At 39.1% G+C, this 12112-nt stretch overlaps 2 protein-coding genes across 4 annotated transcripts in view; one reads left to right on the top strand and one right to left on the bottom strand.

Annotated features, from left to right (window-relative positions):
- The first annotated feature begins 3210 nt into the window (after window positions 1–3210).
- Window positions 3211–10107, top strand: irf10 (interferon regulatory factor 10). The gene is made up of 9 exons (XM_005731805.1): window positions 3211–3235; window positions 4121–4309; window positions 6083–6278; window positions 6453–6529; window positions 7261–7315; window positions 8030–8128; window positions 8382–8768; window positions 8867–8985; window positions 9601–10107. The coding sequence occupies exons 2-9, from the start codon at window positions 4139–4141 to the stop codon at window positions 9703–9705; spliced, it is 1209 nt and encodes a 402-aa protein (XP_005731862.1). The 5' UTR covers window positions 3211–3235; window positions 4121–4138; the 3' UTR covers window positions 9706–10107.
- A 1040-nt stretch (window positions 10108–11147) lies between these two features.
- The window catches only part of LOC102194736 (ataxin-1-like), a 16229-nt gene continuing 15264 nt past the window's right edge, over window positions 11148–12112 (bottom strand). For all 3 annotated transcript variants that reach the window (XM_005731802.2, XM_005731803.2, XM_005731804.2), the window contains exon 3: window positions 11148–11871. In XM_005731802.2, the coding sequence (XP_005731859.1) occupies window positions 11413–11871 (459 nt within the window). In that variant the 3' untranslated portion in view covers window positions 11148–11412. The remainder of the gene's footprint in view (window positions 11872–12112) is intronic.

Below are 12112 nucleotides of genomic sequence, written 5' to 3'. Positions count from 1 at the left end.
GTCACTTGGATTTGTGTTTTTTTTTTCTTCCTTTATGTAAAGCTGCCTACTTCCTTTGTCAGTATGAGTGCACACAAACTCTGAAGAAATGAAAAGAAAACTACTTTTGGCATTAGCATTGAGTTCAAATACGGCACACGGCGCTCTGCCTCAGAAGCATGACACATTTATTTTGTAACAACAATCAGCTGAGCTGTCAGAGAGATGGGGGGAGGAAGAGAGTGGGATCTTTGTATGAAGCATCTTGTTCTGTGTGCTCGACATTTTCAGGTTTATATTTTTCTGCTGTAATACAATCTGTCATATTTAAAAGGTCTATTTATTGAGAGCCGGCTAAGTAACCATGTGCTCCAATGTCTCGACTATGTTTCACTGCTGAACTGGTACAACAATAAACAGGAGAAAAGCAACAAAGCCACTTTGAGATTTATTGTTTAATCTGGACGGAGAGCAGAACTGTGTCCAAGTCTGAGGAGGACACACGCTGGTATTGAACTGTCTTACACGTTCCTGCACAAATATTTGCTCGGATTGTAGCCTTACCCTTCACCTGCTGACCTGAGATCTGTAAGAAGTTTTTTCCACATTCAAAAGCAAACTAAGAATTTCTCAGGCTTAGTTACTACGTGTGTGTGGGTTTGCTTGCCTGTGTCTGTGGTTTACGTATATGAGGTGGATGTGGGTTGTTTTCTGTCGGCGAGTGTGCGTCGATGCTCCCACATGCATTCAAGTACAAAGCACACTGGGTTTACGTGTAAATATTTTGCAGTGGTTGCTGACAGCGGATTTGGGGGAAATGCAGAACGCTTGTGCGCATCGGTGTCAAGCATGCTGCACCGACTTTTACATTTAAACGATGCGATCCGTGACACGAGCTTTTGTTTTCAGATTTCAGATTCAGATTCATTAGGACAGCTGTTCATTTAACTACACAGCAGTTTCTGTTTCCAAAGCATTGGAGCTCTTACAGTATATTGAGAACTTTTACTGAAAGGGCTGATGAAAACAAATAAAGAGTTACGTTATGTGCAATTCCCTGCACACCTGAATGAGTGGAGGAAAATTGTTAAAAACAGCTGAGTGGAACTTCTGCACACTTGGTTAAGTGCTGGGTACTTTAAAGAAGTGTAAGGTGATTGTTATAACCCCAGTAGTAATCTGACTGGATAACTGTATTATGGGATGGTTGAGGTAGCTTTTGTGTGTTCACATAACTACCTGCTGAAGGCTGGACAGTCTGGAAATTTCAGCTTATAATTCCGATATTTCATCTGTGAGAAATATTCTGTAAAATTGTGAATTTGTGTTGACAAGTAAAAATTCTAAAATTCATAAAGTATGTATAACTACAAATACTAACTTGCTGTGCTGGATTGGCTTCCTCTTGGTGCAATTATCATCAAGGGTCAGTTCCTGCAGAGATGGTCAGAATGAGACAGACTTCTGGCTGTTTTCCTGTCAGACACATACCAGTAAGGAGAGTGTTAGGAGCCATATTATCAGCACAAGTTTGATTAAGATTTACTACATGTTTTTAAAAGCTGCATGCCCTCATATATTGCCAATTGATATCATGTTAATGTCTCCATTTGTCTTGGTGTTACCCCTTTGATGTGGAAATCTGAACAAACACTTAGGTACATCTTGCTAGTTCTGGGTTGGACCCGATTTGACTTTCAGAGTAAGGTCCTGGAAACATTCTGCAGAGATTTTAGTCCATACTGGCATGAAAGCATCTCATATTTGATGCAGATTTAATGTGAATCTCCTGTTCCAGCCTATGCCCAAGGTACTCTATTGACTGGGATCCAGTGGCTGTGGAGGGCTTTTTTTCCAGAGTATCTGTGATCGCATTTTCATGTTTACTAAACCAGTTTGACATAACTGGAGCTTCGTAACTGGAGGCATAATGTGTTCAGCTGGAAGCAGCCATAGGGGTTCATTCTAAAGGTATGGACATGGTCAACAACAATACTCCGGTAGGCTATGTTGTTTAAATGATGCTCACTTGGAAATACGGGTCCACCGTGTTTTTTCCCCATCTTCTCAGACAACTAAAATCAGTTTCCTGTTCTTAGCTGCCCAGTGTGATCTTCTGCTGTAGCCCGTCCTCTTCAAAGATTGCCCATCCTCTTCTGATGTATTTTCACACAAAGAACTTTTCGTGACTGGGTATTTTCACATATTTTAAACCATTTTCCCCCATACAGTCATCCCCTGGATGACTGTATGGGGGAAAATCCCAGCAGATCAGCAGTTACTGAAATACTCAAACCAGCCTGTCTGGCACCACCAACAATGCCATAAGACAGGTAACTTACCTTTCTTCCTCATTCTGCTGCTTATTTTGAACTTCAGCTGAACTTAATGCTGAAATGCACTTAGATATTTGTGTTAATGACCAACTGAACATGTATACCTAATGAAGTGGCAGGTAAGTGTTACCCCCCTCCCCTCTGCTATGCTTAGCTTAATAACTGTCAACCAATTTTCAAACTGTCCTGTCTTGCCAGGATCCTGAATTATATATATATTAGTTAATAAACAGCTCATATCATTCCTCGGAAGACATTCTGTGTCAAGGTCACATCATCACATGGTTTCAGAGCCACTTCTACAACACTGCACTTCATATCTGCTCTTACAAAGGGGGAAGTATTGTGCTGAACTTTTTTTAACATAAAAATGTGACACTTTTAATCCTGCTTCGCTCCCATATGAACAAATTCTTGTGAATTAAATCTCACCAAGATCATAAGTCCACAAATGATCCACAACAGATTAGATCCTCTTACTGATAGAACTTTAGTGTCTTAGCTCTAGGCATTATAACTGCTTTTCATATACCCATCTTTATAGACCATAGTCATATTAATTTACTATGGCACAATCGTTTGGTTGATCAGGTTCACTCGAAGTTCACGTTGTCGGAACAGGCATTAACCAAGGTTTACAGTGCCCCCTGCTGGGCAAACTAAACAGTGCGTTTGCAAAACGGTGCCAAAAGTCTTCTTTAAAACACCTACGCACCTCACCTTTCATCCAAGTGAACTTTGAATTTTTAGTCTCCGCCCACTCAGTGTCGTTACCCGATGTGAAATAATATCGGTCTTAAGTAAGGAGCATTAAACCCCACATAATAGAGGAGGAGCTTCTGGTGAAAAGAAAAAAAATCCTTACGCCCACATGCTTTCATTTTCACAAGAACGTTTCGGTATGACGGGTACAAGTGTTTGTTAGTATCTCTCTCTCTCTCTCTCTCTCTGTGTGTGTGTGTGTGTGTGTGTGTGTGTGTGTGGTTATTACTCATGTTGTGAGGACCTAAATCCGTTTATACAGTCACATTGTGGGGACTTTTTATAGGGATAAAAGGAAGGCTTAGAGGTCCGACTGGGCTTCATGGGCGGTTATGAGTAAGGTTGGAGTGTATTTCCAATGTAATGTGTTTTAAAACCATGAAAGACACAGCTGTGTCTGTGTTCATTACCCATTTAGACTCGGTTCTACACAAGTGCTCATTCAGATTCTCCCAGCTAGTTAATGAACACCTGTAACTTTTTTTAGTAGTTTTCTGGTTCTAGTTAGCTGTTTTTACACAATAATGTGTCCTTGGTTGGAGTTTTGTGATCAAATGCATATTTAAATAGTTTACTTTAAACGGTGACTACATATTGACTTCAAAAAGCGGTTTTAAATTTTTACAGTTTTACATTTAAGTCTTTTCCTGAATGCCGTCCGCGTGGCACAGTGAATTCACTCTCTTTCATTCACCTTCCTTTGAAACGAATCTACCTTCGTGGCAGCTCTGCAAGCGAGGGGGGAAACCGAAAGTATCAAATGAGTTAAAGCTTTCGCTTTCGCTTCCAAGAGCCCACTTAATTTTAGTTGCGACTTCTTCATTTAAGCTTGCGGTGAGATCCGTTTGTGTTAAATTGATAAACTTTTAGTCTGTTTTTGGTCTATTGTGCCGTACTTAACATCACATAAGAAGCTCGGACGGCAGCGAGATAAAAAAATACTGGTATTTTTCCAGTTTGCAAGGTGGGAACGTGATTAAACTGTGCTGGGTCAACTGTGCACATGTCTCTGACATTTGAAAGTGGAATTTTGTTCTTCTAAGACACAGTATGTTCTGAAGATGGATGACGGGGCTAAGTTGCACCTGAAAGAGTGGCTCATAGTCCAGATAGAGAGTGGGGAATATGAAGGACTTTGCTGGGAGGATGAGAACAAAACTATGTTCAGGATACCGTGGAAGCACGCAGCCAAGAAGGACTACAAACAGACGGAAGATGCGGCGTTGTTCAAGGTCAACATTTTCTAAACTTTTATTTTCCAAAAATGTAAACGTAAAATTTGCCGAAAATACTGTTTGGGGGTGTTTTAAACTGCATAAATAATCGGATCCCAATTTGCCATTGCGTTGAAGTAATTTGGACGATACCCTTATTTCCTGCACTGGTTTATTGTCATAAGAACTTAAACCATAGCAAATGCAAAGGAAATGAGAAAAGATTCATTTCACTGAACATTAGAAGTGGAGGGTGTTTATTTTCGCCAGATTGTTGGACGGTTGCAGATGGTCGCATTAATGAACTGCAAGTCTTTGTTAGGAAGTGTTTTTTTTTATATATTTTTTTTTATTTATTTAACTTTAACTATGTGAGAGAAAAAAATTAGTCTACTGATAAAATCCGTTACTTTGCTGTGTTGGCCAGGCCACTATTAGGCCTGGCCAACACAGCAAAGTGCTTTTTAATGGTCACTAGGAGGCAGCCAAGTTTGACTGAACAGAGGCGATATGGACTAAGGTTATATAAACCAGAACTAGGTATAAAATAAATAACTGGAAATAACAATAAAAACAATCACTGAATAAAATTAAAACATCATTTTCAAGAAAGAGAAAAAACCAAGAAACGAAACCTAGTTTCTCACTAAAATACAAATATTCAGTAAAAGTTTGTGTTGAACCATTTTGTAATACAAAATATCCATGTTAAAATCTCAATAAACTAACAGTGTTTGTAACACAAAGTAAACAAAAACTCACAATTTTCAAAAATTAAAAACTGAAACTCAGCTTTGGAAGCAAAATGAAACTGAACAGATTTAAAAGCAAAAGCTGAAAACATAATGAAAAAGAAAAAATGATATTAATACAAAGCTATAATAACTAGACTATATAAGATAACGATGACTTCACTGGATTTATTCATCTGAAAGTATGTGGTAAACAATATATTTTTATTTACGTATTCATAGCACATAAATAATTATTTTATATCTGTTTCAATAGATGTTTGGTTTATCACTTTATTAATGCAAGTCAACTCAAATTTATTTATATAGCACCAAATCACAACAGCAGTTGCCTCAAGGTGCTTTATATTGTAAGTTAGAGAGAGAGAGAAAATTGCAACAATCCAAGCCCTCCTATGAGCAAGAGCTCTGGCAACAGTGGAAAGGAAAAACTTCCTTTCAACAGGAAGAAACCTCCAGCTTACCCCGGTTAAGGGAGGGATGGCCATCTGCTGCGATGGGTTGGGGATCAGGGGAAGAAGATCGGAAAGACACGCTGTGGAAGAATGCCAGAGGTTAATAATAACTCATGATTAATTGCAGAGTGGTGTATTAACACATAGAGAGTAAAAAAGGTGAGTGAAAAAGAAAAATTGTGCATCATGGGAAGCTCCCAGTAGCCTAGACTTATTGCAATGCAACTAAGGGGGGATTCAGAGTCCCCTGATCCAGTCCTAACTATATTCTTTGTCAAAAAGGAAGGTTTTAAGTATTTTAAGCATATTTATGAAATAATAAACCCAAAAGTCTAAAACTGCTATTTGAAAATATCCCTACTTGTTTTTAAAGCAATTCATTTCAATTTTTCCTCAATGATGGTTTGATGAATTCACACTTTTAATAATTTAATGATAGAAAAGAAGATTAATCAGACACTTGCAGATGATGAAGTGCATCAAAACATGCTTTAAATATGTTGAAGTTTAGAGTTACATTCAGTTTTCTTTCATGCGACCACTTCTAAACATAGATTGTCTCATATTTTAATCTTTGTATTCAGGCTTGGGCTGTGTACAAGGGCAAATATAGGGAGGGCAGGGACAGAGCTGATCCCACCATGTGGAAGACTCGTCTACGCTGTGCACTTAACAAAAGCACAGACTTCCAGGAAGTCCCTGAACGCAACCAGCTAGATATCACGGAGCCATACAAGGTCTATCGCATCCAACATGATAACAGCCAATCCAGGCCAGCAGGTAAAAACCGAGTGTAAGAGTTTCTTATATATATCTTTGATCTCTCTACAGTTTTTGAGCTTTTTTTAAAAATAAAAATTATCTTTACTTTACAGGGTATTGCTTTAACTATATAGTACAGTATATGTGAGTATTTTATTTGTGCTAACTTTATCTACTTATTGCTCTTCTCAGAGTCTATTCAAATAAAGGATCAAGTGATGCACCATGCCAAGAGGTCTCCAAGGACCCCCGCTTATCTGGACAAATTGGTAAACTAACCCATACAGCCAATAATCCCTGGATTAGCAAAATATCTGATAGTGGATTATGCAGTGGACACACTGTAATAATCCTAAAGAAATGAAGAAAAAATCACTTTGCTTTTAAATGGGAATATTACTTCTATTATTTCTTGTTGGCACTTCATTGCAATCGAGTTTTGAACGGAGTTTAAAGAGTCATCGATTATACTATTTTGGATCTTTCCATTTATATTCTTTGCATGATTACGAGTTAAAAAATAATCCTCATTTAATTAATCCGGGGTGTTGGTACAGGTACTCAATTTATCTCTGCAAGCTGTTTTATCTTATCTCCTTGTATGTGAACTTTCTTCTGATTGGTTGTCCCTCATAAACAGAAGGTGTGAAGAACACATGTAGGTGTTCTTTGCTCAAAGCCAGAACTGTGTGCTTGAGATAAGTCAGTGAAATATCTGCTTTCACTGACATAATACAGAGCAGTCAAACTGTCTGAAACCAAGAATTTAGAGCAATCTGAAACCTGATGACTACTGCATATGCTGGTCAACTTAATATAAGAAACATCCATGAATATAAATAGATAAAAATGTAAAAAAAAAGTCCCCTTTAAATGTGTATGTGTTCACCACTGTACACAACAGTGTGCACCTCCAATAAGAAGCTTTTGCTGTTATGTTAAAAATGGTACTTATAAGCCTCATGCAATGTTTATCTAACCTCGGTTTCTTTTTTTGTAGCCCCCAAATAAAGAAGAATCCTTTCAAGGAGACAAAGAAGAAAAAATATTATCAGGTAAGACTTACATACACAAACTGGTACATCACTAGAACCATTAAGGATAATCATGACCACAAAGATCAAACGTTTTTTGTAAAAGTGTGCATTTATCCTTGCTGGTTTCACACGTGGGCATGAGATTGTTATGGCATTTGGTCACCTTTGAGCTATTTGAGTGCTTGTTCATTTTCCTATATATGAGTTGACTGCAGTGATACGTTGTCCATGGCCCCATATTGGCCCTTTTCTGTGTTCCCAAATGGTTTGTGAGATGCCGATTGGGTAAACATATGATTTGGGTGAGAAGCTGGCTTACATTGGGATACTGATGCTGTTAACACAGTTATATTTTTGCTGAAGGGGTTCCTGCTGGCTGCAAAAAAAAGACGAAGCTCCATAAATCAGTCATTCTCTAAACTTCTTTAGACAGAATTAAATTCCATTTTGAACAGTTTTTTTTTTGTAGTGCCAGAAGGAGTCTCATATTTCTTTTTGTCAGTGAAGTTGATCAACAACTGTTAGTTAGATTGCTGTCAAATTGTTTTTTCTTTATTTTTGGTCAAACTGGATTGGTAAGATAGTCACTCTTATGTCAAACTGTTTGTTGACATGGGAAAACTGTCTGTTGCAATTAGATGGTTTGATATGCCAACCCTTACTTCTCAGAATTTTACTCATCTTAAAAATAAAAGCAGCAACGTCGTTTTATGTGTGTTTTTTCTGCTTTAGAAAACCTGATGAGGGAGCACATGTACTGTGAGTTAGTGGAAAAACATCAAAACCCGGCCCCTGCACCTATAGCCTTCTTTCCTACACTTGCTATATCAGGTAAGAGCATTTTTAGGATTATGCACAGACAGGTGAACGTGTTGTTGGCTTTTTCAGCATATGGTCTGGAACACATACTATCTTTTGTGTGTATTTTTTAAAATAGAACTATTTTGTTATATTTTGTAACTCTGTAATTTGTTGTATTATTTAGTTTACTCTAGTTATTGTTCTGGCTTTCTTGGAGCAACTGTGACCACAGAATTTCCTCTGGGATTAATAAAGTATTCTGATTCTTATTCTTATCTTAAAGACTTCCGTATGCAGGTGATGTTGGTGTATCAGGGCCAGATAGTGACGAAAGTGACCACCAGGAGTCCAGATGGGTGTTTTATCCTGCAGGGACATGTTCCTTTGGGAAATGAGAAGATTTACGGACCCTGCACTGCCCAACAGCTTTCTTTCCCTTCCCCGGGCTCTGTATGCCAGCCACCCACTATGGCTGAAGCAATGAATCGCCTTCTTTGTCACCTGGAAAGAGGTGTTCTATTATGGGTGGCCCCAGATGGAGTGTTTATCAAGAGATTCTGCCAGGGCAGAGTGTACTGGAACGGCCCCATGGCCCAACACACCGACAAACCCAACAAACTGGAGCGAGAAAAAACCTTCAAACTGCTTGATATACCCACATTTCTCAATGGTAAGGCAGCTCATGCATACATCACAAATCTTTCCTCCATGCAAACAGTTGTTGTGTTTTTATCATCGATCTGAATATACCAATTATCATCTGCGCAGGTCTCCAGAACTGTCTACAGGGGAGGGGGCCTACACCCTCTTATGAGATTGAGCTCTGCTTTGGAGAGGAATATCCAGACCCCAATGTACCTAAAACCAAGAAGCTGATCATGGCTCAGGTGGGTGGAAAAACTTTACAGATTTACTTACACATTGTCACTGTTTAGCATCTGGTTGTAAATAAAATATCAAATATCCTTTTTTTAATTTTTATTTGATTTGCTCATAAAAACAGGGGATTTAATTAAAAAACGGTTTTCAGTTTCAAATTAAGATTCATATTCTATAAATCTTCTGCGCTATGAGTTAAAATGGTGGTCAAATGGCTCCTCCTGTCCATGTGTTGAATCATCCTTGGTCAAGGTATCAAACACCAAGTTACCCCCAGTGCATCCATCAGAGCATAAATGTTAGATAAAAGCGCTGGATGAATGAGACTCATAGTGAAAAAGTGCTACTCTATATAAATACCAGTCCAATCCAATCTATGTTCCTTTTACAGTTCAGTGATATGTGACAGTGCATCTGATTGGCTGTCATCACCTTGTATGTTTTTAAAATACCCCACCTGGTAAATATTAACTAAATTTTATGTCAAGCTGAAAAGTCTTTTCCCTTCCAAAGTCAAATCAGGACTTTGGAACATGAAAGCCCGCCGTGCAGCAATAGTAATGTCAACCAGCAGAGGTCCCCATAAGCATATTAATTGTGTATCACAATGTCCTGTTGGTCAGGTGGTTCCCTTGTTTGCAGTGGAGCTATTGCAGAGGTTCAATTTGGCAGAAACTGAAGAGAAGCCTCTGACCATCACCTCCAACACAGCGGGAGAGAAGATGTAGGAGGATGAGGAAAGCTACGTGCTTCAGGGTAGGCTTGGACAGTGTACAAGTGGATTACTGAAGGTGTGTTTCTTCCCTGTAAAGACACCCGCAGAGCATTACAGTGTCGTCAGCAGAGATGGAGATGTGTTTAAGAAACATATCATTGCAACACTGACCTGTTTGTAATGCATCAAAGTAATTTGCTTTTTATTTCTACCTTTTGTTGACTGTAAAGTGTTACCAAGTGCTCTGCAAACATATTGTTTAACCCAATAAAATGTGCTTCCAAAATACTGTAACATTAAATCTTTATCATGTATCCAATATTGATCTCATATATTTAGAGTAGTACTGCTAAGTAATTTAAATTCATAATGCTTTACAACAAATGGCATGAATAAAGTGACACTTGTAAATAAATCTATAAAGCTTTTTTTCCCTTTATTTCTAGCCAACATCATATAACATTCACAATTTTTAAAAATATACATTTTTTGTAGCTATAACATTTAAAAAGAAAAATCAAATTTTTGAAAATAAAAAAAAAACCACAAACTAAAGTGAGAGAGTGTGCTGAATCAGAGAATACCCGTATCTGAGTTTAAAATACTTTCATCATTTTCCCTGCCTTCAAACATATACAGTACATAAAAAATGAGATGGGAACAAAAGCGTACAGTACACAGGGGTCAAGAGTATTCACAAAGCATCATGTTCCAACGTGTTATTAGCACCATTACTCTTCAGCCATACTGCACTTTTTTACTCTTTCCATCATTCAGTTTTTAATGGAAAAACACCATGAGTGTCGAGGCGATGTGGCACAGACCTGTCTGTGTGGGTGGGATTGTCTGTTACGCAGTTTTCATTAGTGTTCTCCCTTTCTCAGAGATAATGTTAAGAACATATTGGAGAGTAATGCCTTGACGAACAACCGTTTGAAATGACTCCCAGTGATGAGAATAAAAAAAGGCTAAGAGTTGCTCGTACATTCACCTTGCCTGCCCAGGCCGACCCGTAGGCATCGGCTCAGAAGCAAGAAAAGAAGAAGAAAAAGAAAAGAAAAATGCATTGCAAAATTGACGGAGAGATTGCATTAAATCTGTTTAGCATATTTACTGTATATAACACCTGTAATGCAATATATATATAGTCAATTTTTGTTCATGTATATCTGCAATTCTTCAGTAGCATTAACTTTCATAACACTGATTGAAAATACCCTGCAGCAAACACTTTCGGTAAGTAGGTGTGGGGGACAACAACCATTACAAAAACAGAGTGAACACACAAGTGCTTGATTGTCTCACTAAATGTCATCAGTGTTTGTAAGCAGCCATCCAGAGAATCTTCAGCTGCTGCTCCTTTCAGGGCTGTGCTAAGTTAAATATGAGGGATGGAAAGGAAAGGAAAGGAAAGGAAAGGAAAGGAAAGGAAAGGAAAGGGAAAAAGGTGAAAGGAAAGGAAAGGAAAGGAAAAAGGGTAATGAAAGGAAAGAATGGTGGAGGAAGGGGCCTTAATAGAGTTGACTATCATTTGGGCAGCAGTATGGACACCTGCAAACTGTGTTTTCTGTTGTTTATATATATATGTGTGTATTTTTTAAATTTCCTTCCCTGCAACCCTGCCTTGAGGTCTCTCCATTGTTTGTCTTGGTTGGTGCAACAGAGACAAGGAGGGTGTGTATGTGCGCCTGTGTATGTGTAAGTATGCATGTGCAGAGTTCTACTGCCACTTCATTAGCTTGGAGCCATGAGGTAAATCCAGGAGGCTTTCATCAGTTCTGGTTGAGGGAAGGGTGTCTGGGGCAGACCAGCGCCGTTTGCGTGGGCGCTGCTGGTCCTTAGCCAAGGGCTCTCGGGCCAGAGCGCTTGGAGGGGCCGGCACGGTTGGGTGTGGGTGTTGAGGCAGAGGGGGAGGAGGAGGTGGTGGTGGCATCTCCTCCCTGTGCGAACTGCTGGATTCTGCTGCAGCCCTCGAGGGTAGTTGCGTGCGATGGGTCCTGGAGCTGGTACGAGTGTGTGTCCGATGGGTCGGGGTGGGGGTGAGGGCCAAGCAGACATCACCCTCTGTGAGCTGGCGGCAGGGCAGGCTGTACAGCTGTGTGGTTCTCTGGGGACAGCAAGAAGACCAGCCTCTGTCTTGCACAAAGAACGGATACTCCACCAAGACCTTCAGTAACTCCTACACAAAACCACAACATTGTTATAAACTCAAAGAAAAGACAGTGCATGTCTGGCACTTATTATCAATACAGTGACATGTTGGTGTTTAGCGAAATGTATAAACCAACCTATAAAATGCAGCTTTTGACCAGGGAATATCAAAGAAATAGCAACCTACACTATGAATAATCACTAAGTTTGTCCTTTAATATTTTGGCTGTCTACTTGAGGATTTATATCTATCAATGTGTGAGTGTGTG

Source organism: Pundamilia nyererei, unplaced genomic scaffold (assembly GCF_000239375.1).
Source record: "Pundamilia nyererei isolate P.nyererei 1_Seehausen unplaced genomic scaffold, PunNye1.0 scaffold00044, whole genome shotgun sequence".
In the NCBI taxonomy this organism is placed as follows: domain Eukaryota; kingdom Metazoa; phylum Chordata; class Actinopteri; order Cichliformes; family Cichlidae; genus Pundamilia; species Pundamilia nyererei.
Note: the sequence above shows the minus strand (reverse complement) of the source record. Positions and strands in the feature narration are given on the sequence as shown.